Source organism: Periplaneta americana, chromosome 13 (assembly GCF_040183065.1).
Source record: "Periplaneta americana isolate PAMFEO1 chromosome 13, P.americana_PAMFEO1_priV1, whole genome shotgun sequence".
Taxonomy (NCBI): domain Eukaryota; kingdom Metazoa; phylum Arthropoda; class Insecta; order Blattodea; family Blattidae; genus Periplaneta; species Periplaneta americana.
The window spans coordinates 138475002-138501823 of NC_091129.1; the positions used below are offsets into that span (position 1 = coordinate 138475002).

The 26822-nt window shown below is 34.8% G+C and overlaps 1 protein-coding gene across 5 annotated transcripts in view; it reads left to right on the plus strand.

The window, feature by feature from the left end:
* LOC138712484 (eukaryotic translation initiation factor 4 gamma 3-like) overlaps positions 1-26822 on the plus strand; it is a 291440-nt gene that overhangs the window by 261984 nt on the left and 2634 nt on the right. For all 5 annotated transcript variants that reach the window (XM_069844352.1, XM_069844354.1, XM_069844355.1 and 2 more), the window contains 13 exons: positions 1814-2032; positions 2585-2661; positions 4719-4872; positions 5581-5845; positions 8968-9268; positions 12334-12419; positions 16579-16829; positions 16916-17088; positions 19070-19149; positions 20153-20262; positions 21124-21219; positions 24428-24580; positions 25947-26025. In XM_069844352.1, coding sequence (XP_069700453.1) covers positions 1814-2032; positions 2585-2661; positions 4719-4872; positions 5581-5845; positions 8968-9268; positions 12334-12419; positions 16579-16829; positions 16916-17088; positions 19070-19149; positions 20153-20262; positions 21124-21219; positions 24428-24580; positions 25947-26025 — 2044 coding nt within the window. The remainder of the gene's footprint in view (positions 1-1813; positions 2033-2584; positions 2662-4718; positions 4873-5580; positions 5846-8967; positions 9269-12333; positions 12420-16578; positions 16830-16915; positions 17089-19069; positions 19150-20152; positions 20263-21123; positions 21220-24427; positions 24581-25946; positions 26026-26822) is intronic.

A 26822-nucleotide genomic window follows, 5' to 3' on the forward strand; every position in this document is an offset into this window, starting at 1 on the left:
AACTTGCAGATTTTGGGGGTGTATGGGAAAGAAACAGATATATTATAATTGTACCAAGAGAGAATGATATGAATGAAAGAAATGCAGAAAGAAAAATAAAATAAAACTGAATAAATAATAGAAAAACAGTATATGTAGTTATACTATAATGTCGGGTTTTTTTTTCTCTCTACTTCTTCATGGGTGAAAGTAAGCAGGGTGTAGTAAATCAGTTCAGAATTGTGTGTGTATGAACATGGCATAGGGCAAGTACTGCCATATAGCGGTGGAAGAGGGAATGAAGAAAACCTCGTGTAAAAAATTCACCATTGGTCATTGCTTCTCTCATTGTTTAGATCAAAACTAAAGTAAAGTTTTAAAGATTTGGAGTAAAAGCGAAGGAGCTCATATCGCTACTTTATTTTAACAATCGTATCACTTTAATACCGATTTTCAGGGACACATTATTAGAAATGAGTACAGGACAGGAACAATGATCCATTGTAACTGTATAATTTAAAAATGATGTCAGTGATCTTGAACTCCATGACTGACTTCGAGTACAGAGCTTTTAATTTAAGCAGTGGCATATACTGGTTAAAGGGTTTGGGCTACCGCTGACCCTATTATTACACAAAATATATCTAACAATTACTTTAATTTTAATTACTATGGTAAAACTAATAATACAAAATTATTACATTATGTTATATTATAAACTTTTTCTTTTGTAATTTCCTTGGGCTACCGCCGGTAGCCCACAAAATACGCCCCTGAATTTAAGCCCTATCACCACGCATGTGCCTGGCCAGCTGAATATAAATATCTTAATTTTGTTAAGAGTATGCAATCCAAAGAACGAGAGCACATTTTATTTGCATTTATATTCAATTATTTCATTTAGGTGTGTCTTCGAATAATTGTTTAAGAAAATGAACAATGAAAGATATATTTTTTATAACATGATAAAGACCTGAGTTATTGCGAAATGTGTAAAACTTATAATGAGAACATGATGCGTGATTGTCCTGGCAGATCCCACTAGGAGCCTTTCCTGTGTGAAATGACTGGAATATTTATATTATAAACTCGTGCTTTTCGTTTCAAATTATAGATTTAGTATATTTCACTTTTATTTTAATTCTTAATATGTTTCTTTCATGTTACAAAGAGATTAATTAAAACAGTACCATAAAATATCTTGAATTTTGACGACCGACCAGAGTGAATAGAGGTATATGGCATTTATGCTATATCTCGAGAATTAGAGCTGATAGGGAAAAACTGGTGCCATTTTTGGAATCAGCGAGTCGAATATACCCAGGAACAGGTCTAGTATTGAAGGCACCAAAGTGTGTGTTTACCAGTGTGATAGTAATAGTAAATAGACACTTGATTTCAGCAGCCATTTCTTCTTGTTGTTACACTTCCTGTTTCACAGTGTCTTGTCGATCTGGGTGGCGCAATCAGTAATGTGCTGGCCTTCTGTGCCTGAGGTTGCGGGTTCGATCCCAACCAAAGTCGATGGCATTTAAGTATGTTTTAATGTGAAAGGTTTGTTTTAGTAGAGTTAATAGCATGTAAAAGAACTCCTCTAGGACAAAATTTCGGCATACTGGCGACAGTTGCGAGCATCTTTAAATAAAACATAATTTAAATTTATTTCACAGTGTCTTGCATTATCATTTTAAGTTTTGGTCAATGTACCCGCTACAACCATAAAATATCCTATAGTAAATAGTCTGTTTCTTTCTCTTCATTCTTTTTCTATATATTGATTGTGAAGTTGAAGTCGCATTACAGGTTGTCTTCACTCTTTGTGTTTCCTTCCTAGGCTGTGGATGAGCCAAGTTTTTCTGTGGCATATGCACAGATGTGCAAGGTGCTATCAGGAATGCAAGTTCCTGCTGAGCGCAAGAACAAGGACGAGGCAGAGTTTGTCAATTTCCGGAAACTCTTGGTTAACAGATGTCAAATGGAATTTGAGAAGAATTCTGAATCAGAACTGAATCGAGGAGCAAAGCAAAAAGAGATAGAACAAACCACGGACCCCGTAAGTGTTTCATCATGCTCAGTATAGTTCATATATAGGCTGATGTGTCTCGTGTTTCATAAAATAATGCAAGTGCGAAAATGTATAAGTAGTGTTGGTCAAATTATAGAGATTGTCGGATAATTGAATCTGAGTCAATTCTGTCATTTTAACTTCGCTGTGGTTGAAAAATGGAAAGAAAAAGAGAATTCACCTTTGCAAGGAATAGTTTCGTATACAACTTGAGTATTTTTATTAAGCATAAATCCATTACTGGCATACTTTCCTATTCCAATAACAGACATTGTGCGTGTATTCAAAAATTATTTAATTTGTATGATTCATTTGGAGACGTGTTTATGGTATGTGATTAACCTTCAACAGTGAATTACATTGAAATCTTTTAATACAAAGTACAATATACATTTATTAGCATTTTTTTTTAATATACACTTGCACAGAAACTGCTTGAACAGTCACTTGGAATGCCATAAATGACGAGCATAATTATACGAGTACTACAAGCCCAGTTTTTGTTCTTGAATTTCAAAATTGTTTATTTATGATTTGCAGGAGAAAAAGAAAGAATTGCAGCTTAATTTTGAAGAAGAGGAGCGTAGGATACGAATGAAATCTGTAGGTAATATTAGGTGAGTAACATTTCTGTGTATAACTTGTATTTTAGTAAGATTTCCTCTGTGATGCCTGAAAGTAGTGAACTGATACGTGAAGTAACCCAAAATACTGAGAGGAAATAAAACATGGCTACAATTGGAGCACTGTACACGTTTTATATGCATTGGAAAGTAAGGCTATTAAATGTCTTCACAGTTTAAAAAATGGTCAGATGACAAAAGGGTCTTGATTGTCAACTAAATTGAACTATAAACTAAGCATGTGCTGAAATATATTGAATGTTCAGTCATGCAAGATTTTTTATTTAGGTTTGTTTACAAAGAATGATTTCCACCATTGATGGAATGACAATAGAACACACGCCTTGAAATGTTATGATTAGGTAATGGAAGACAGAGGAGAGGAATGTTGCCACCCATCACATCTTACAGTAGGACCTGTAGTTCAGTACCAAAAGAGAATGCATCTAAATGTTTAGTAACGCAGAATATCGAGGCATGCATTATGTTTATGGGTTCTGGCCAGCATGGTCCCCTGACTTAACGTCTCTGAACTTCTTTGTATGGGATTTCATGAAAGAAAAGGTGTACGCTACAGAAATTACAGACAGATCAACTGCCCCAGCCAATTAATACAGCTGCATCAGACTATGAAACGGGCTGTTAGATCTTGTCCACGGTGCAGTGAGAGAACGCATCCAGGCATGTTTGGATCATTTTAACCAGAGGCAGGTTGATATATCGCCAATATCTGTTTTGGAGCTTGATAAATAATCGATAATACAATTTGAAAGTGGATTACACTAAAACCCCATTATAACGTTCCCATTTTTTTAAGGAATTATCTATTACGTCCCAGCCAAATTACCATAGAAATAATGTAATTACTTCGCACATTCAAGGAAAAGGTAAATGTTGTTGAAAATGGGTCAATTTTCTAAGTAATGAATGACTAATGTGCTGCTGATGTATCAGTACAATGTGACGTATCAGATGGTCTTGTGAAGTTGATAAATTATTTATAATAACGATGATGATAATGTAATTAATAGTAATAATGAAATAAACTCCTTGCAATTTACTCACTCCTTGGCTTTACATTCCTTGTACGGCCTTGTCTTTCCATACAATGCGAGTGGACAATAGTCGTAAGTTCTGTGGTTCTTTAAATATCAATTTTAGTTTTTCACTTCAGTGTGTTCTGTTCTGCATTTGTCACTCATTTCCATTATGCTTATTTTTTGCAAGTCACGAAGTCAGGTCGGGGTATGTGTGAAATGTGAATGCAAGGGAGTTCAGGTTGGCTTTACAAAACAAGAAGAAATGGACAGAATGAAAGGACTTTTAGCTGCTTGCGCTATCAATCAATCAATCTTCTTAATGTATCCAGTTGTTTGCTGACAACATAAAATCCACTGTAGTCCACTGTAATCTATTCAGTTGTTGTTTTTCACGAGAAATGAGGGGTATTTTGATCGGTGTTCATTATAGATGCCTGTTGCTAGTAGCCAGAGTTGAGGTGTAGTCATTATATACTGCAGGGCTGTGTCTTCTGCAACTGGTACTGATTGATTTTAATACTTCTTTTGTGGTTTATGGATGGACAGTATAGAAGAATGTGTTCCAGATCTTCATCATGATTATTGCACCACAGACAAGTAGGATTATGAGAAATGAAGGGTACACGGGAAACCGATCAAGATCCATCAAAAATCAAAATTGAGTTATAATGCTATCTTATAGTGGAAAGGAAGTACTATCATGTAGTCTAGCTAGTAATAAGAAATCATCGTTCTTGACATTCCACTACGTCAGTTTCTATTAAATACACATATAACTAACTATTAAGTGCTTAAATTTTAAAATTAGTTTTTCTCGAAACTTTCTAAAATGGACCTTGATCGTTATTCCCGTGTACCCTTCAAATGTGAAATCAGGTAGGTACAATTGTGGCTTGTGCCATAATAAACCGAAATTATGCATTTTTTTTTTTTTACATAGTGCGATATAATTTTTTTATTCCTTTCATCAGTTGTCAAAAATACACTCAGATTTTCTCTTGCATTTTTCAGGTTTATTGGCGAACTTTTCAAATTAGGAATGCTAACAACAAATATTATGCAGAGGTGCATAAAGCATCTCCTGTCTGAAGGAGACGAGGAATCGTTAGAATGTTTGTGTAAACTTCTTACAACTATTGGAAAGGACCTCGAGAGTAAGAACCAGGTATGTGTATGGGATTACAAAGTATGAAATAATACGAGTTTCTAATTTTTACTCAATAAAATGAATATGCAAATTGTGTAAACATAACATTACACACTGTCTGATGGCTTTTGTAGTTACTCATGAATTCCATAATATGTTCGTAAATTAATTGTAGGATATAACTCCTGAGACTTTATTTTTACACTACAATACAAAAACAATATTCCCTTTGTTGAGATAGTTCTATGTAATATTGTGATGGATTCAGTTGATGTTAAAATGCATCCCCACACATAACAATAGTATCTTCAGAGCTAGCGAGTTATTATAATTAAATTCTTAAGGTCTATAATTTCTTCACTGTTGGCATGCGAGTGGTTATTAAATTATTCTGAAGTGAAATTTAGTTTAGATATAAATACAGTATTTTGGTGAAGGCTGTTACTTCCTAAATGCTGTTTCTATAAAATTAGTATCTAACTTGCTAAAAAGGTAACTCAGAATATAGGCTAAAGTCTGCATATCCTATAAAGTAAACTCCTTTCACGTCAGAAAGGGCTAGGCTGCAGTTATGAGATGTGTGGTCTTCATGTGACTGATTTCATGCGAAAAACATCGTACTAGATTCGGGCCAATAGTAAAATATATCCCAAATTAAGTGCGTCATTGTTTAAGAAATCGTTAATTATGTATATCCTGCAGTTGCTAATGAGACTTTGTTTTCAGGATCTATCTCAATACTTCAGCAGAATGAAAGATACTTCACAGAAAAGGGGAGAGGTGTCTAGTAGAGTGAGATTCATGCTACAGGATGTGATAGACCTTAGACAAAATAACTGGGTTCCAAGGAGGGATGAATCAAACCCCAAAACAATGGATCAGATTCAGAGGGAAGCAGAGACAGAAAGAATGGATCAGCAGCTATTGCTCAATTCTGCACCACCCACTCCTCGAAGACAAGATGACAGAGCACCTCAAAACCGAAAAAGTAGTAAGTAACAGATTTTGTGAAGTCCTTTATTTGTATGCTATATGAAACAGAGAAGGAAAATCATACATGCGAAACTGCTTTTGTTTAATTAACTAGACTTAAGTTTCTTTTGCACTGCAGTTATACTTCATTATTGGGTAAATTGGAATTGTAGGTATTGAATCCCAGATTAGCTTGTTACTGTACAAATAAAGAATGGCTTACAGCTTGTACTTCTTTTTAGTATAGGTACTGTATCTGCAAGTGAATAATTTAATACTTCTTGTCGTGGTTTGGCAATGTTTTGCTATGAATCAAACCAGTTGCATAGAGTAATTTCTCTTTTCCTCAAGAAGTAAATTACTCTTGAAAAACAAGAGAGTCATTTACGACTATCCGGTTTTAACTCTCAAATTAAGCCTTAATAATAACAGATATTTCGAAATAAACGATATAGAAATAAAACTGTTCTTGGTTTAATAATGCTGCTTGGACCCTATTTTGAACAGACAATGACTGATAGAAGCCTAGCCACATCGAGTCGCTGGGCATTTTGCCTTACCTAGATGTTATGGAAAATTCGGGCATGTTTGTATAGTGTTACCTTGCAGTAACAGACGAACAAGGCAATCGTGAGTTGTAGCTATATTATATTTTCAAGCACTGATTCAATATGAAAAACTTATCAGATTACCAGGAAACAATTGGCATTCATACAGTCCTCTCCGTAGATTAAAAACTCAAAAAAGTTTCATATCCATGGTTCAAGAATTAAAACAGTCATTATACCGAATTTAAAAGAAAACTTACAAATTAAATCAAACCCTTTAACACTATTAAATATATATAGAGTACAATCTAAATTTAACAGAAGAAATACTGAAATCAGAAGTAAACACTGAAATAATGAAACAATTGTCTTTAGAGACAATTAATATTAGGTACCCTCCACAAATTTGGCTTTGTTTATACACCGATGGATCCTTGATCCCCAGGGAACAAGGTGCAGGTGTTACGTGCTGTCTCTTCTCACTTTATAGATCTCTTGGATATGGAACAACAAGTTTTGATGGAGAAATCACTGCAATAAGTGAAAGCCTCAGGAATCTTCTCTGCCACATCAATAAATTTAAAAATGCAGTTACATTGTCAGACTCCAAAGCACTTATTCTATCAATAGTCTCTAGACACACACCTTCATCTCAAACAGCAGAAATAACTAAAATGCTCTCTCAATTAATATCACTCAATAAAAGAATTGTATTCCAATGGATACCATCCCATTGTGGAATCCTGGGAAATGAGAATGCGGATGCTTTAGCAAAGAAGGACAGCACTGCTACTTACAGACCTGTTACTAAATCTACATATTACTCTGTGAAAAGATTTATTAAATCTACATACTTAGACTTCAGCAAACAAAATTTGATAACACAATCTCAAGGGAAAAAATGGAACTCTCTGCATCATAATCCACAGTTGATTCCAGATTTACCACGCAAATCGTCTGTAGCTGCATTTAGATTGGCAACAGGCCATGACTTTGGCCAAGCATCTGCATAGAATTGGAATATATCAGTCTCCTAACGTCCATTGTGCAACTCAAATCAAGAAATGGATTCAGAACATCTCAAAATCTGTGCGTCAGTGGCTAACCATGACAATATCTTTGAAAAATATTGGAGTGCAAGAGGTCAAATGACTTTGTCAAATGCCTGGCATTAGAAAACAACAACAACATATTTTCAAATTGAAAAAGACTTCGTCCAAGTTGTGTAGTGCCGCAACACATTGCCACATTTTACTTCTTTCTACCACCAGCAGGATATACTTCCTGAATCTCGTCAAAATAAATCTGATCTGCTTCCTTTCTGTTCTTATGACTTAAACTTCCAATTTGTTATTAACATTGAAATACACATGATACAGCATTATTTAATACCACATTTGTTTTAAACCTATCTCATCCACTGAATGGAGGGTAGATGACTGTTTGTTATTCACCTATATGCAGCCACACTTGTGTAGACCAATTTACAGTTACTGCCCAGGGTGCACCATGGGAGACTGGTCTACGTTACACCCACGATGAGATGAGATGATAGAGATTTGTTGGGATGCCACAGGAAAACCGGAACTCTCCCTGTGTAATCTGGATCACAGGCTTGCCAGACACAAGTTATAAATTTGGAGTACACGGAATAATGAATGCGGGTCAACAGGATCATAAGTCCAGAAGTCTAGCCTCTAGACCACTGTGTCAGCTGTCTCATAATATAATAATCTTCGAAATTTAAACACTTCATCTTACGTAAACCACACTTGTACACTTGCAAAGTTCTGTGAAGTCATTATGTGGATGTACTGTACCTTCTTGTTTTTCTAACATTGTTGTCTAAAATGTTGTACATCCATAATTCCTAAAAGATAAAAATTACCCATTTGTAAAAAAAAAAAATGTTTTTAAGGCTATGTCTGTACAGATTTGCAAGAACAGTTTGTAAAACAAGCTATTGCTGTCTTATCAGTAGGAATATCCTGGTGCATATAAGTAGCCATTACAATTCTATTATGCTCGTATGAAATTATTGTTATGTGTGGTTTTAACCCCAGATGGATGGATGAGTGGTTTTCTTGGAGACTTTTAATTGGATCCCAATTTTGTGTAAATTTTTCTGTTAATATTGTCCCGGTGATTCCCCCCCTATAGAAAAATCCTGTCCATCACATCTTCTGAGGTTTACATTTGTTAATTGGTATTTTAGAGTCTTTGCTTCATGTCATATTTAGGGAGATCCACATTTCAGAGCTACGTATTGGCTATGGATCTAATTGATAGATTTCTGATTTCTTACTTTATCTGATAAGGCAGCTCCGAAATGTTAAATATCTAAGTACACGCTGATTAAAATGTAACAAACCACTGTGAGCAATAGAAGAGACTGATTACACCGACAAATTCACTGAATAACCTACATTTTAGTGATACATCAACTGGGAAAATAAATTGTTGGTGAAGATCGACCAGTTGACTATAAATGAGGGACTCTTGCATACAGAACTGTAACATTTATTAATGTTAGCTGCATGAGTGTTGCCCATTACTTAATAGACTGTCTTCTCTCTTTTTTTTTTTTTTTTAGGAGGTGGCGGTGGTGGTGGCATGGATGAGGATGGTTGGAACAAAGTAACTGTAGGTCGACCATCACGCTACACAGTTGACACCACTAAACTGAAACCCAAAGAAAGTTTTGATCCTGGATTGAGTTTAGGAGGAAGTTACTTGTTTTCTGGTTTTGGACATGGAGCCAGCATGAAAGGAGCTAAGGATAGTACGAAGAAGCCTATGACTCCTGCGCCTGGCTCAACATATAGTTCGTCTAATATGTATGCAGCACTGGAAAATTCCAATGATGATGGAAGGAGACCGCCTCCATTGTCCAGGTACATTGATCTTGTATTCAGTAAACTCATTTTTCGCAACACTGACAATTCTATATGTTATCATCGTCATCATCTTGGATTTACTTTATCTGGTATTCAAAATCATCAGGTTTATGTCATCTATATGTTTAACACTGCAGACAATTGCTCGTATTTTAGAAGTGGTAGTTTATAAGAATTGTTCATTGATACATGTGCAGGTTGATTTTGGTTCTCCCAATATACAGTAGAATCCCTGGTTAACGAATCTCTGAGAAATTACTTCCCTCCTCACCTTAAATAGGAGTTTTTCAAAGGGGTTTACATAAAATGGGAAGGAGAGGCTAAAATAACTAGTACTAATACGTGTGTAATATACCAAACGTTATAAAAATTTAATTAGGCATACAGTAAATTATTATTTACAATAAATATATATTTAACGAAATATAATTCACCTGTCTGCTCCTGTGGAAGTTGACCTGAAGCAACAGGAAAATGAAATTCCTTGATATCAGTTAGGCCTAATTAATACTGGATATTTTCTTTTAAAGAAAAAGTGAAAGTTGGTTAGGCTTAGTCTGTAAATTAAATTTTCAAAGTTACTTGTCATTTTTTTTTTTTTTTAAGTAGTCCAGAAGAGTAGTCTTGTTTCCTCTTTCCGGCAAGCCTTAGAGTCAGTAGTTGGCATTGCAGTTGGTTGATGGTGTTTATTACATTCCCATCAACATTGAAGGAAGAGAAGTACCTCCCGACCATGTCCAGACCCTCCACAGCAGCAGCAAAATTTACAACAGCAGGTTGCTCTTCATCCTTGACCTCACCTTGCAGTTGACATAAATAATCCACATCCATCTGAAATGCAGAGATTATGATATATTGATAGAACAAAATATGCAATTTTGTTCATTTATATTTACAATGGATTTTTACTATCTCCGCATTTCAATAAAAAAGTTGATTTTTCTAGTTTTTAACATAATTCAATAAATCAGTTTGAGAGCATGTAGAATCATGAATGATGGATGGCATAAACACTCTTGTTTTAAACCAGAGTAATAAAAAAAATATGTCATTTATTTTGTGTTAAAAATAATGATACACAAAATTCAATTGCATCTATAGATGGATTTATGTGTTTATATTCTTCACAGAGGTCACATTGATCTTTTTTGGCTTTCGGAAGGAAATGATATACCCTGTATTGAAAACTCTTCTATAAATATTTTCTTTCACTGGATTTTTTATCATTTGCTAATACAATACATTTGTATGCAAATTAAAAGAACTCTTCAGATATTCCTTTTTACTTTCAGCTCTTGTATAATGAGACTAATTTTTTAGAAAAGACTCAATATGCTTCCTTACAACTTCAGTTTTTTTTTTTTTTTATGGGAAGCTTGGAGTATGTTTGTCTGTTTTTTGAAATGCCTCAAAGAAGTACATTCTCCTTTGACTAATATCTAGCGTCTTTAAGAAAAATTATTTGCATGCCCTTATCATATATTATCATAATGTTACAAAAATACATTAATGTGAATTTCTTCTTACTTCCGTCACAGTAAATACAAGTCCTTTTTTTGGGATTCTTTCTACATTTTTGCTGTAAAAATGACATTTTTTCGTATCTGAAAGGGACCAAAATATTTGATGTATTTTCCTTCCTTTGTTGAGATGTTATTAGCTCTGTGCATTTATATCTGCAGTTACCATCACACCCTTTGTGAACTTTCCTTCCTGGATTTTATATATACACACACACACATAAGTCTTACCACTCTTAATCTTTTACGAATGTTACTCTTCCAAGAAGGTGGGCCTCATGTGCGTTTCCTTCCCCAAGGCTCCTGTCCACTAGTAGAAGGTTCATCATTGTTTAGAGATGAAATCTTTATCATCTTTTCCGGTGAAACTGATCCTGTATTATTAGGTAAACCTAGTAATTAAAATTAAGCTAATATAGTGATAGATGGATATATAGTAAATACCACATGTCACCCCTACAACGAGATTTTGCTCATTATGATTTTATAGCCTCAAGGAAAGAATAAATTTAATTTTAAATCAAGTACTGTACAAAGAAGTTATGAAAAGGAACCTTGTTACCTGAAGGTGTCATATCGAGTTTTGTTAAAATTTCATTTGATTTATCTTCCATTATATTTTAGTTATTAATTTTTTAAAGCTCTTCTTTAAACTGATCTTTATATATCACCAAATAAGTGAACAGCACCACAGAAAACAGAATCTGTGGGATTTATCTAAGTACAGAACAATGTGCTAACTTACAGAAAACAAAATCAGTGTATGAAAACAGGGTCAGTGAAGCCATCTGTCTGAATATTGAACTATTTTATATTCCAATTATATGATAATTTTTAAAGAAAACAGAGGAATTGTCAAGGCTGGAATTATAAAAGCAAATCTCAAGAAAGAGAGTGTTGTAATATTGAATTATTATTGATAGCACCAAATGGAACAAAACAATTCTAGAAATATGTGTATGTCTGCTAATTGAACATACGCATACTAATTATACACACTATAATTTTTCTTCCTGAAATATGAAAATGCTTGAAAATTGTGTGAAGAAAATTATGGAAATATGGTCATGTACACAGCTTAAGAATGACCAAAAATGGAGATAATACGAACTGATTTTCAGCTGACGAATTGTTGACTATACGAATAATGCACATACATCATAGTACAATCATACACAGTAATTTGTAGATGCTTGTTTTTATAATTGTCTTTGATCTAATAAACCTCCTAGTAAACTTAAATGTGTTAACGAAATCAGAAGCAGTTGCAAATATTAGCAGTTAATTAAATCAAAGCACCATAAATGCAGTAAGGTTTTTTTCTTGTGTCCGACTCTGACAGGTTGGTCAACAGACATGCAGCACGAATCAGTTGATGCAGTCCATGTGTTGTGTGTAATGTCTGTTTCTTTACGATTGGAAAAAAAAAATTAGACAGCGATTATAATAAGAATGTGGTTTTCACACACCTGTTTTTGCACAAAAAACATCGTACTTATTTTGGCTCATAATGGTATTAATATTAACATTTGTTTGTTGCAGTTCTCGTCCTGCCACGGGCAAAACAACACCTTCTTCATCCATGGAGAAGGAACGCATGTTGGCCCCATTCAAATCCACCCCAGAAGGTTAGATACTTTCGATATTTAAATGTAAGATATAATGTGAATGGTTCATTTATTCAAAATCATTTCTTTTAACTTCATTACATTTTTGCATAATGGAACACTATCTTCCCTCTGGACAATTTTGACTTCATTAAAGTTACAGAAAACCAATAATTTTGTGTACTGGGTCCTTTTGCAGTAGTTATAGGTGAGAGTACTTCAGGTATATGTGTAGGAGTATGATACTCTAATTTAGATGCTTGTGAACAAAATTTCTCCATGGAAATGGTGATTCCAGAATATAGCATACAGATTCCAGGAAATCATTCCAAAAATGATCCTCCATACATTCTTAAGTTATATGCCATGGAACTACTCTGCAGCACATATAAGGATCACCTTCAAATTTATACAGATGAATCTCTAAATCCTAATGATGGGACATCAGGAGCAGGGTATTATATTCCAAAATATCAAGAGTTACCTCATCCTCCTCCAGTCTTGACACTGATACTGCTCTTCAGTGTGTTACTCAAATTTCTGAAAATCTATTTACATACTTACCGACTCCAAGGGGCTATATTTAATATAATCAAGTATATAACAAACCTATATGCACATAGCAGTGGCAGACGGTGGGTTCAAAACTTGGGGAGGCCAGCATGTGATGAAGGGTTACTTACTTACTTACTTACAAATGGCTTTTAAGGAACCCGAAGGTTCATTGCCGCCCTCACATAAGCCCGCCAACGGTCCCTATCCTGTGCAAGATTAATCCAGTCTCTATCATCATACTCCACCTCCCTCAAATCCATTTTAATATTATCCTCCCATCTACGTCTCGGCCTCCCTGAAGGTCTTTTTCCCTCCGGTCTCCCAACTAACACTCTATATGCATTTCTGGATTCGCCCATACGTGCTACATGCCCTGCCCATCTCAAACGTCTGGATTTAATGTTCCTAATTATGTCAGGTGAAGAATACAATGCGTGCAGTTCTGTGTTGTGTAACTTTCTCCATTCTCCTGTAACTTCATCCCGCTTAGCCCCAAATATTTTCCTAAGCACCTTATTCTCAAACACCCTTAACCTATGTTCCTCTCTCAGAGTGAGAGTCCAAGTTTCACAACCATACAGAAGAACCGGTAATATAACTGTTTTATAAATTCTAACTTTCAGATTTTTGGACAGCAAACTGGATGATAAGAGCTTCTCAACCGAATAATAACACGCATTTCCCATATTTATTCTGCGTTTAATTTCCTCCCGAGTGTCATTTATACAGGGTTACAAATAAAAACTATTTAAAAATACATATACCAGTACTCACATTACTTGAAAGCAAATTCACTCGACGATCCTTCATCTTTGCAAAGCGATCGGTCAGGTAATCATTCCATGTGGGTCGACTCTGAAGTTTGTGGAGGATCCCCTTTTCAATAGATATACATGCCAATGCTGAGAGCCGTTCTTGAGTCATGGAGTTTCTCAAAAAAGTTTTTACGCAATTCAAACACGAAAAACTCCTTTCCACGGAAGCACTTGTGGAAGGAATTGTGGCTATAAGACAGAAAAGTTTAAAGGCATTGGGAAGAATTTCACTTTCAATCATCTTCTTTATCAGTTCGCTCAAACTCTTGCCATGGAATGTCTCCTTGTGCAGTGGAGAAAACACAGTTTGAAGCTCAACACGCAATTTCACACTGTCAAAATAAGTTTCATAATTCTGAAATAGTGAATCTAGTGCTTCAGTAGGGAAATGCTGACTATAAATTGAAAATCGAGTAGTGTCACCTAATTCAAGAAACTTCAAATTCTCATAACTTTGAAATCTTGATTCCAACTGTGTTAAAATATTGTCCAAAATTTCGAAGTACAGTTGCTTATACTTGTAAGGGGCACATTCTTCCATTAATTCATTTCTTCTTAAAGAAGTCAACGACTCTGACCTGGTAGCAGTTCCAGCAGCCTCCATGAATACACTGAATTGCTGATCACTCCTTAAATTTCTTATGTACAAGACACAATCTGAAATTGCATTGATACACATCCGAATATCATTTGTTTTCTTCTGAAGAATATTAAATAATAACTCAGTTTTATTAAATATTTCTTGGAAAGTCAAGAGAAGAAATAAAAAATTGAAATCACGTAGGTTGTTTATAAATCCTTGTGCTTCCCTTGCTGAATTACCGTTTGAATCCGGGAAATCTATTATTTCATTGAACGCTTCGATTAATTTTACCCTTTTTGTGTGAACTACAGAAATGAGTTTGGTATTAGAATTCTACCTGACATCACTGCTTGTAGGCATAAGTTGTTCCACAATTTTGTCGAGAATAGCAGGACCGATTTAAAAAGGCAGGTATTCCATGAAGTGTCGAGAAAAAAATTTTCACAGACTTAATTTTAGAACAACTCTGTTGTAAAACTAAATTCAATCTGTGTGCAAAACAGTGAGTAAATAAAGCTTGTGGAGCAAGCTCATTAACTTTTGCTTTCAAGCCATTCAACTCACCCACCATCATAGGTTTGAGCCACTAACTTACTTTGAACATCGTATTTCTGAAGAACATTACACAGTACATTACACAAGCCTTCAGCATTTCTGCTTTCATTAATATCATGAAAACCAAGGAAAAACTCTTGACTATCACCTTCAGTGTCAACTAGCCTAACAGCGATAGACCACTGAGATGTTTCAGTGATGTTAGTCGTCTCGTCAACAATACAGGCAAAGAAAGGGGCCTCGTTAATTCTTTTTCCAATGGCATCTTGTATTTCTTCTTCAATGCACTCAATGAGTTCATTCTGAATTGTTTTCGATACCCCTCTAAAGTATCCCATAGCCTCCCAATGTTTTTTTAATGCCACATCCCTACTTAGAACTAGAAGAAATATAGTTTTAAAATTTCCAGGGTTTAGAGAGCATTCCTTTTCATCATGGCCTCTGAACGCGATTTCTTGTGCAGCCAGAGCACACGTGACATCAATTAAAATTTTGTAAATTTCCCTGTTGAGTTTTACTTCTTCATTGTATTTAATTTTTAACAGTCTATTCTGTTCGCTCAACATTTCCGATATATTAAGGGTTTGTTTACAGAGTCCTTTAAATGCCACATAACAATTCAAGTGGTCTCTACTTGAGCTATGCCTAACTACAGCCCTAGACAAGTTTTTCATGTCACTGTAGCCTTCATATGACCAGACGCCTTTGTTATTACTTAAAAGTATACATGGCCAACAAAACAGATTCTCCTTCGTACTGCTACCACACAGCCACTTGTGTTGATCGTACCACGAGGATTTAAATGTTCTGGTCTTACCTTTATCATTTTGAAGAAATTAAAATTTCGGAGTAGGTCTACCTTGCTGTAGTATAATTCTTCTGTCGATTTCATTTCGTCGTGAAAAGGGAACCTCCAACAGTGAAACCACAATATCATCACTCACATCCATTGCTACAAGCTCACTGCATCAGACTGAAGCGAGGAGCCTAAGCCAAAACCAACTCCTTTCATGGCATCTTTGGTATGAAGCACGCGAACAAGACAGCTTCCCTATTGACTAAACAGCTGTTGTCATGGTTACCAGGAGCTGAGTTCTGCTTTGCCTACCTACTCCGAACTATTAGAACGCAAGGTCGCTAGATGTCACTGTAGTACAGTAACTTCCATGCTTGTACTCTGTGTATTCCAGCCCATAGTGCTACCTGCAGCACTTCCTGTTGCTAGCAGCACGAATTACATGTTCCTCCCTAAGACTAGAAACGCGGTCAGTTTGAATATTGCCATCTCAGCTCATGAGAGCTGGGATAACACATTTTGTGTTGTCTCTGACAAAATATTTAGGGAGGCCAGGCCTCCCTTGCCTCCCCTGAAAATCCGCCGCTGGCACATAGAATTATTTCAATTCAGAAACAACTGAGTAAACTGAAAAAACTACAAAAGGAAATAACATTGCAATGGATACCTAGTCATTGTGGTATACCTGGAAACGAGAAAGTCGATAACATTTCAAAACAGGCAACATATTTGCAACCAAAACCTCTTCAAGTGATATCTCTCTTCAGTAAGGTCTCATTTTATAAATTTATGGATCAAAAATTGGCTCTTAAAGATTTAGAGAGGAGAGAAACATAGGAAATGATGTAGTTCATGTTGTGTGTTTTTATGTTCTAGCGGATAGTCTGCAGTCAAGAAGTGGTACATCTAGGTCGTCATCCCGTGATAATTCAAGAAGAAATGCAGAAGATTCTGGCTCATTGCGATCTTCGCAACCAGCCTCAGTGTCCGCAAGTAGTGAGGACATTAGTGGCACTAAGAGTCCTGTGGTGTCCTCTGCGCCATTAATCCCAACACTTACTTTGGAGGAAGTGCAGAAAAAGACACTTAACCTCTTGGAAGAGTTCCTTTTGAATAATAGTTACAAGGTGCTTGTTTTAATCGTTCATAAAGTGGTTATTACTGTCACATAATTCTGGCATTGGTATTGATAAATATGACCTTAATTTTTCAGGAGAGTGGAGAATTGATTGCAGAGACATTCTCCTCAGAAAATCTCAGTACATTTGTTCGTGAAAGCCTAAATGATATGCTTGAACGTAAATCCTCTGCACGGCAAAATGTTGGCGGACTTCTAAGCCATGTAGTGAAGGCTGGTATCTTAACACTTCCTACCTATCTAACGGGGTGAGTTTATAACTACACAAATGATTTATAATCTTTTAGAGATATTAATTAAACTGGAGCGATATTAGGCTGCAGAAATGTACAATTTTCAATTCACATTTTGTACTCATTACCAGGACAAAATACAAGCATATTCGTGCCATTGTGTGCATTGCTACAAAAAAAAACTCTCACACAATTCATCCCCCCCCCCCCAACATCTTTTGCTTCCAATTTATCTTGTATCTTAAAGCAGTGCTTGAAGTACTAGATGTTAATAGTTTTAAAGATCTTATAAAATTATTACCAAGATGCTCATATTGGTACAAATGTAGATACATACAATCTTATGTTTCTTTCTTATTCCATCTACATGCTATTAAGTTAAAATTTAACCATCTTGTAACTAAATCACTCGTTCTCAATGAGGGAGAAAACAGTGAGGAAGAGAATTGTCCCCCTCCCCCTTTTTTTAACACCATACTACTACTACTACTACTACTATCACCACCACCACCACTACCACTACCACCACCACCAGCATCGCTACACATTGTGTCTCATGTTCTACACAGAAGCTTTTTTTCCCCCTATTTTTATCTTTTGCATGATACTTACAGTATAACCCATATTTAATGAATCATTGAAGACTACCATTTTTATCTTTATCTTTAAATTAAGTTCGTGGTAGGTTTACATACCAACTAAAGTTGGTTGACTTGCAGGTTGGTTACTGTTAGACCGAGGATTTGCATGAAAAGGCAGGTTTTTATTGTTACATTATGTTGAAGTACTTGTATCTTAGCATTTCGAAGAATGATAAAGACTAGTTCTATTTTGCATATTGTGCATATTTCAACAGTTTTGGTGGAAAATGTATATTTTGATTTAATATTTCATGTAATTGCCTTTTTCGCCTCTTTCTTTCTTCTGCACATATTTATGATGAAATTTCAGAACATTGGTTGAACTGAGATGAGGTTATTATCATCACGTTTATCGAATTCATTACTTCTGGGTAGAGGTGTTTGTTTTTCACAATTCTCTGTAAAACCAAAAGGGTTTCTATTGATCTCATCAAAAATCCGTTAATACATTCTGGTACATGATCATTGCAAGCTAATTTTACCTCGTTTTGCGAAATAATACCAGTTTTGCTTTGTATGTATTTATTTTTTTAATAATTCCATTTATGAATTAGCAGGACAAATAATAAAATGTGGAGCAAATTTCATTTATCGCAAAATTGATAATATGCTATATCATCCTGTAACATGTGCTACCTACTACTCTGACACTTGTATTAGTAACATGTGCAAATTACTGCTTCTGAATTTCCACGTCCTGAATTTAACAGTTCGAGTTGTGCATTCTGTTAAAGATGGGTGTATTTTTAACAGACTTTACTTGCGGATTTTTAAGCGACATGTATATGGTTTATTTACAGGGTCCAGAAAAAGTTTTCGTTAAATCCGGTTATACTGTGTTTTTTCCTGTATTATGTACTATTTTGCTTGTATTGACATATGCTTTCTCATGTCTTGTATGTATATCTTAGACGTGTATTAATCAGGTTCCCAAGAAACACGGTTTCTAAAGTTAACGTAAATGAAGAACTCTAATAATTTTATACTGAGTTCACAAAACTTCAGAAGGAAATGGTAACCGTAGTATTAAAAGCTTCTCTCTCTCCCTTCCCCAATAGGATTTTTTTTTTTTACTTTGTGGTATTAAATAGCGCATTAATAACACTTCTTACATATAATTTCGACGGGAATTATACTAGTATTCTTTTTATCCATTCAGTAACATTCCTTATACTGTGGTTCAACTTATTCTTAAGGTAATTTTCGAAAAGATGCAAGTCATTATCTGTAACAACTAAAGGCTGAGGACATTAGTTTCCTTTAACTTCAGTTTGTTTGTTAGTTTCTTATTCTAATTTGTAATAACATCTGTAACTATGTATTGTTAATAAGTGTGGATTTTTAATTTGTTTCAGGTTAAATGAATTTTTAGAATGTGCAGATGACATAGCTATAGATGTTCCAAAATTTTGGCCATATTTAGCCGAAGTAATAGGTGTGTATTGATTGCGTATTAAATATTATATTATTCTTTTATATTCTTATTGTGATGAATAATTTTGAAACAATTATTTTTCTCTACTCTTCACCAACAGATCAGATCACCTTCCATTTTTATCTTCACTAATATTTATAAATTATTATTTGTATTTTATCATAGAAGTTATTGTATTTTAATTTTTTATACATTTTATGTATATAAGTATCTAAAACATGAAGTACTTTTTATCTGGTTGAAATTAGCATATATGTTAAGTTTCAGAATGCAAGTAACTTACAATTATTAGTCATTAATAGTTACATCGTTGTTTTGTATACTGCTTGTATTGTAAAGAGTTAATTTCCACTTTGACAACTTTACTAATGAGTCTGAATTTTGTGAATACATTACTTGCGTAACGAAAATCACTTCTAAGTTCAGAATATTACTTTTCTTCCGATTAAAGTAATTGCGTGAATTGTGCTTATATTCTCAACTACCCGTAATTCTTCCATAGATCTATTTGTTTCACATTACGCATTCTGTAATAGAACGTGCTAGAAGGTTACCTGATTTTTAAGATACCAGTTTTTGGTTCATGTAGCTTAGAGCATATGCGTAACAATGGAGCATTGTATTTCCTATAGGTTTCATTTAATAAAATACCGAAAATACAATATTGTATGTTTGTTTACTCATAATGGGAGTGCGAATATTGTCACAGGTTAAAAAGAAAGATTTAAAAGTGATAGTCCAACAGACACAGCTTTTTGACAAGGACACAGAAAAGTAGAGAGTGTGATGAATTACATCTGATAATCGTATTACAGATTCTGAGAGTATTAATATTTGGTATTTATTTACCCTTGAGATGTGCAAATGATGACATTTCTATACCATATTACACTGTGATGGAATTTATAAGCTCAACAGGGCTGATGCATTTCTCTATAATATATAAGTCTTTGTGCTTCTGATATGTAGAAGAAAATTCTAAAATCATATTTGATTTTTACAGTTCCAATGTTATTGTCTGAGGCAATGTCATTTGCCAACCTTCGTGAAGTTGCTCAGCCATCTCATGGCAAACTAATTCTAGAGATTTTGCAGCTACTAGTCAAGGATAAGGTGAGTGGATATGTTTTTGTAACATCCTTCGTATTTGTTCCTCTCACTTTGGAATGGACATTTATGCACAAAATCAAAATTTCGTATTGGATTAATTCAGCCCTCTGGGCAAGATAATGGTATATCTTCAGCATAAACTTACGTTGTCATTACTCATAAATAAATGTAAGAATAATAATTATTGATATGTTTTCCTGACTCTTAGTTATCTGTTCAGACAATTGTTTACTCTTGCTGCAAAAAACACTGTTAAAGAAGCATGCTGAAGTAGAAATACAATTATGGGTTACCATTATCTTGCATCAAGGGTCTGAATTCATATTCATCTTCTTGCTGTTCAAGGTTATCACGAAACTATGGTTTGAAGAAGTATCAACTTCTGTGTTTTCCCCCTAATGTACGTATTTCCGACACTACGGAATTTTCACTATTGCAGATACCACAGCTCTTGTATTTGATTTTATTTGGCATTAGATTAGAATTTCAAATTTGATTATCTGGTTGGTATGTGTCTAATGTTTGGGCGTTGGATATCATACTATTTGAAGTCGAAATTCTGATCTCGTATGGATGGTTGGCTGTACAATCTTCCTGGGTGAGAAGTCTGATTTCTGCCACAATAGATTTTTGACACGTATTATGATTCGATCACCGATGAGTGTTCCTGTAATTTACCCCAAGCAGATTCTTTGATAATAATAGATCCATATTACTAAATGTGGTAGGTACGAGTAAAATTCATGATATAACCTAATTTTATTTTTCTAAGGACGTTGGTCAAAACTAAAGTTCAAGTTGTGTGATCTGGAAGGGAGACTCCTTTTGTTAGTTGTATATAATATATGCATAATTTAATTTTAGGGACCACGCTGGATCCGAGAGAAATGGGATGCAGCTGGCCTCAAGTGGACAGATTTCCTTCCTGCAGATCAGGTTGACGATTTTATTAAACAAAACGTGAGTACCATATTTTTTTTCTGTCCTTTAACATTAATTAAAACGTATTCTGTACAGATACGGAAATAAAATTTGGAGCACCTTTATTGTATAAGTTTTGCTTACAACACACTGCGCATGTGCAGTAAACAAGAGCCCTTGTATATATGCTACTTGTGGACAGTTATGTTGCCTACATACAGGTGGATTCCCATCAAGACTTACTCCAAATTTTAATTCCGTATTTGTACATACATTTAATCTGTATATTGATGTACTTACGTCTCGAAAGTGCTTTTGATTATAGGAGTTTTCTCGACAAATATTAAGCTCTGTAATTAAGACATCTAAGGATCGGACTGATGTCCTCATTGATCTATTCTGATGAAATGACATACATACTGGTGTCCTTTTATTACAATAACGATGAATGAAAATCACATAAAGTTTTTTGAAGTTTGAAAGGTAGATAGATACCTATCCTCTTGGCTGACAGAAGTGGAGAGTTTTAAGTTGATTGATTTTTTTTTTTTTTTAAATAGTGTCGTCATTCAAATTTCACCCATGAAATGAGGCCAAGACTAGTTCAGAAACAGGAGGGGACGATAATTTTTGTCGATCATATCATTCCTCATTTGATTTCCATAGAAAGAAATTGCTACATTAGGCTCTAATAAAACACATTTGAGTTTACTGTATTCTGTTCTTTTTGTACTCTGTGGATAAACGTTTTAAATCCATCAAGATTCTCAGGGGAGAGCTCAGATTCTTCTCCAGAGAGTAGTAAGCTTGCATCATTTTGCTAATCAGTTAATCACAGTAGTCTGTTTGTAGCTTCTGTTGGTGCTGCTTCTGTGCGAGAAATGATTAAAAGTTTATTTAGTATTGTGTAATATTTTGATAGTATGACATTAATATTGTATATTTGTGATCATTTTGTGAACATTCGGATAATTTTTATATTTTTATGTTCAGAAGTAGGCAATGCTCCAGTGCGGATATTTCAATTGTTAACATTCTTAAATGGCGTTTGGATTAGCAGTATTTGTGTCAGAATCAGGTTCAAGTGTGATAAGTGTATAGTTCGTGTGTCTTATATTTTCAATTCTGAAAATGAGTACTATTAAAGGCATGAGATAGTGATAGTTTACTTGTAGGGAAAAATTTGAAATTATCAAAGATGCAGAGGAACATGGAAATCGTGACTTGTGCTATTAATATTGGAGGATATCGTGTAAATGGCATTTGAGCAAGAAACTGACATTCAGCAGTGCATAGGATGGGAAGTGCATCCTGTTTCAGGATAAAATGTATTTACTAATGGACATGTATTTATGCTTGCTTGTTTTTAATTTGTCTTGAATGCATTTGTTCAAAGTTTTTCTTTTTCTTTCAAAAGGGCATGGGGTATTCGAGAAAATACTGTGTGGGGGGGGGGGTCGTAGTTTCTACGTACATACCTAGGCTATCTTCACTCCAGTTGTGCCTCTATGAATCGATTTTTGTAGTTGGAAACCTGAAAAGTTTTGCTTCAGTTCATAATTGTAACTTTACATTTTTCTGTAGTTAACTAGATGCCAATCCTTTGAAGCTAGTGCTCATTAAAATCACTTTACTATGATAGTCATCTGTTTTGATGTACTAAATATTTTAGGAATATGTATGATATGTACTTTCTTGTGTACTTAATGTACGTTAATATTTAACACAAGAAAGTACTTGCCATACATATTCCGAAGTGATACAGTGTTAAAAGTTGTGTAATCAAGATGTATAAATATTTTATATCATGGTGGTCTGCAATACTACAAGGCCTATTGGGGAAGTATTCGACCTTTGGTTGAGAAAAGTATACTTATCTGGAAGTCTAAAGCCCTAATCCCCTTCAAAGTCGACTCCACGCACTTCTGCCAGCTGTCCTGTCATTCTTGGGAGCATTTCTGAAAGGTCTCTGTACGAATGGCATGGAATACAGTTTGAGCCATTGTGTTCTGCATTGATTTCTTCTTGTGATTCGAATGGGATCTCTTTCATTGACATTTTCAGCTTTTGAGTACAGCCAGAAATAGGATTCATGTTGGGAGAACAGGGAGTCTGACGAAATTGAAGAATATTGTGATTGGCCAAGAAAACTTAAATCATATGTGAATAATGTGTGGGTGCATTATCATGATGCAGTGCTGGCCACAGGTGTGAATGTTCGTGCCACAGAGTATCACGAAGTCAATGGAGGACCTCTAGGTGGTACTCTTTGGTTATATTTTGACCTTGTGATGCATACTCTTGATTCACTACTCCACGGGAGTCTGAATGGCCAACATGAATTTCATTTTGCTGCTTACCAGTCTTTTTTGCTGTGACGACTGTAGCTTTGTCTCCAGTGATCACGGTGTTCAGGAAATCAGGGTTGCCAATTGTGCATTCCAGCATGTTCTGCAAGACTTCCAAAAAGAGTTTCTTTCTCCTCTGTTAGTAGTTTCTGTACAAATTTAACAGACACATTCTGTATGGCCAAATCCTCTCAAAATGGAATGTACCAAACCAATGCTTATCCTCACCTCATCTGCAGGTTTTTCGGCAGCGATATCATGGTTCTGCATTAGCAAAATCCGCATTTGGTCAATTACCTTGACGTTTTGGTTTGTTGGTGGGCTACGAGATACTTTATCATTACTTTCTTTGTGTGATGCCTATGACATCATCGCCAAAAGCCAGCTGAATCTTCTGAATAGTTTCTACTTACTGCTGCTCAAATTTTACCATTTCACAGCAAGTAAAAATTCAACAGACCTTTATTATACACACTTACTCACAGGCAAGCTTTCGGTGACTAACTCTTAGTGGAAAAAAAATTCAGACATGCCCATGCAGGTACCATACACCTCAACATCACATTTCATTTATATTTCATTTGTTTCTGCAGGAAAAAACAAGGTTTAGTATTTTTTAATACACTTCTTTCCATATGTTAATTATGATTATGGTATTTGATGAACATAATGAATATGAAGGCTGTGATTATGTTTTTTTTTCCTTTGTTGGATTAGTGTTGACAAAACACACAAAAAAAAAAGAAAGATTTCATCCTTCAGTATACTTACACTAAATTTTTATAACTGAAATGCGGATGAGTAGTTGGCCTTAATTTTGTAGCACAGCACTGATAATTTTGTGTATTGTACACTGCAAATTTGTGCAATTGTCACAATGTACCTGTTTTCCGTTACAGAATTTGGAATACACTGTGGGTGGTGCAGTCCCGAGTCCACATTCTTCCAGTGCTGCAATCAACTGGGACCATGTCCAGCAGAAACTTGAGCAGTTCCTAAAACCGGAGCAGGCCTCCCCCCCTTCCTTTGATCAAATCTGTGATTGGATAGGTGTAAGTACTTAAATGAATTTTGTCACTTCAGCTCTTTTTTTGCAGTAAAACTCGTCATTCCGATACATTCCTTAGACATGGTGTATGGTGTTGTAATTCTTGTATTCATTTGGAAAATCTTTTTATCCGTGACCATAACGAAAAGCATGCCTTTACTAAATACTTTTGCGTTTGTAAAGTAGGCTTTTATTCAACATTACTTTATTCCACTAGTGAGATAAAGACTTTACCTCACAGTTTGAACTTTATCTCACGGTTCATTAGTATTTTCCTAGTACGTATACTTTTCCATTGAACTGTTACTTGGGAAGTTAATATATTAGTTACTAGATGTCACTACCTCTACTTCTTTATTACCATTTCTTAAATATACATACACTCAATCTCCTTCTCTTATCTCTATCTACTACGTCGTAATTTGTGCGTTGTATCCATATCTAATATGTATTTTTTTTTTTAAATTCATAATAATTTACTTTTTGGGATGCAAGGAGACTTAAACCTGCGAAGTTGGGTTTATAGGATTTTAAAACAACACGCGTTAGCCAACTGAGCTAAACAGACATGATGGCAAATTATGTTTTAATATTCCTCTTAAGTTTACAGAGTAAAAGGAGAAATTATTTTAATCACATTCCCGTGAACACTTCTAAATAATCCCTGAAACTTAAAAAAGACGAAAATACACGTTTAAAATGAAAAAAAAAAAAATCTATTAAAGTTATATAATTAGTATTATAGCCTAATTTGTTATTTATCCAACGCCTTAGATACTATTCTTCATCAATCATGGCCTCCTACATCATAACCTACCTAGTACATGTATCGATTCTAAAATCCATGCCATGATATGTGATTATATGAGGACTTATTTCAACATATTTTCTTTTATAAAATATAATTTTTCGTTATTGTCATGGATAAAATTACGTATGGTACTTGTGAGTGTGATCTTTATTGCGCTCGTGTAATTTAAGCACTCGGCTGACGCCTTGTGCTTAAATCTTTCCACTCACGCAATAAAGATGCACTTACCTCACAAGTACCATAAATAACTATTATATACGACTTCCTTGTTATTGTAAAAGTTCAGAAAAATGTTTTTGTCGGTCTTTTCTGAACAAGAAGAAAAATTTGTGAATTTTATGTTTTACGAAAAGTGAATTTTTTCTATGTTTCTTGGCTTGTAGGAAATGCAAACAATAGTTTTCATTGGAATTCTAAAACCAGTAACTTACGTTAAAGTGCTAAAAAGAAATTCATTTACGAAGCGTTGCTGGAGTTTCAAAGAATCTTTCATTATGTAGGTAACAATGGACATTGTATGAAATGACCAGTATTCAGTGTTGTAATAAATTTTTTGCAGGCAAATGTAGGCGACCAAGTTAAGGAGCCTAAATTTATTCGTGCCTTGATGACTGCAATCTGCCGGAGTGCAATTGAAAGTAAGTATTTGGAAATGTCTTGATTAAAATAATGAATGATGCACGTGAGCTATCAATTGAGCTTATTTTGTTAAAATGTGTGACAAAGATTCCTGCTGTATTATTCTCTCTCACTCTCACTCTCTTCAATTTGAGTTTTTATGCAATAGAATGAAGCAGTTGCACTAATCAGCAGCCAAAATGAATAAGAAGATTAGTCACTTTTCACTAATTTTAAGTAGCAAAAGATTGGAAAGACCTCCATATTGCTTCATTGGTTTCTTCATCGGAGGGATGCAGTAGGATTTATGGCTGATATCTCCATCAGGAAGCAAATATTGTGGTGGTATTATGTAAAACTCAAACGAAACTCATTCACCACAACATTGAGGTTCACATTATCTGCTTTAGTATAGCTGCTCCACTTATTACAATAGCATAAGCATCTCGATTTTGATTGGCTCTGCGATTAGTGACATTACAATAGTATTAATGAATTATGAACAAGTGGGGTGCAAAAACTCATCTATTGTGATCTTGGAAAGACATCAGAGCATCTGCAATATTAATTGCAATAACGAATTATGGACAGATGGAGTGTGAAAACTTTCTACCGTATTCATTCCCATCTCCATTTTTTAAGTCTTTGATCCATTAATCTTTGCATTACTTCTCCACAATAAAGGAGCCTGGCCTTTATAATCAGTGTCACGATATATCCTATGCACACATTCTGCTACTACAGTGATGTGGAGACAAGCGGTCAACCAGAAAATTTGTGAGAGAAGAAATGTCAGAATTCATATTCATATTCACTT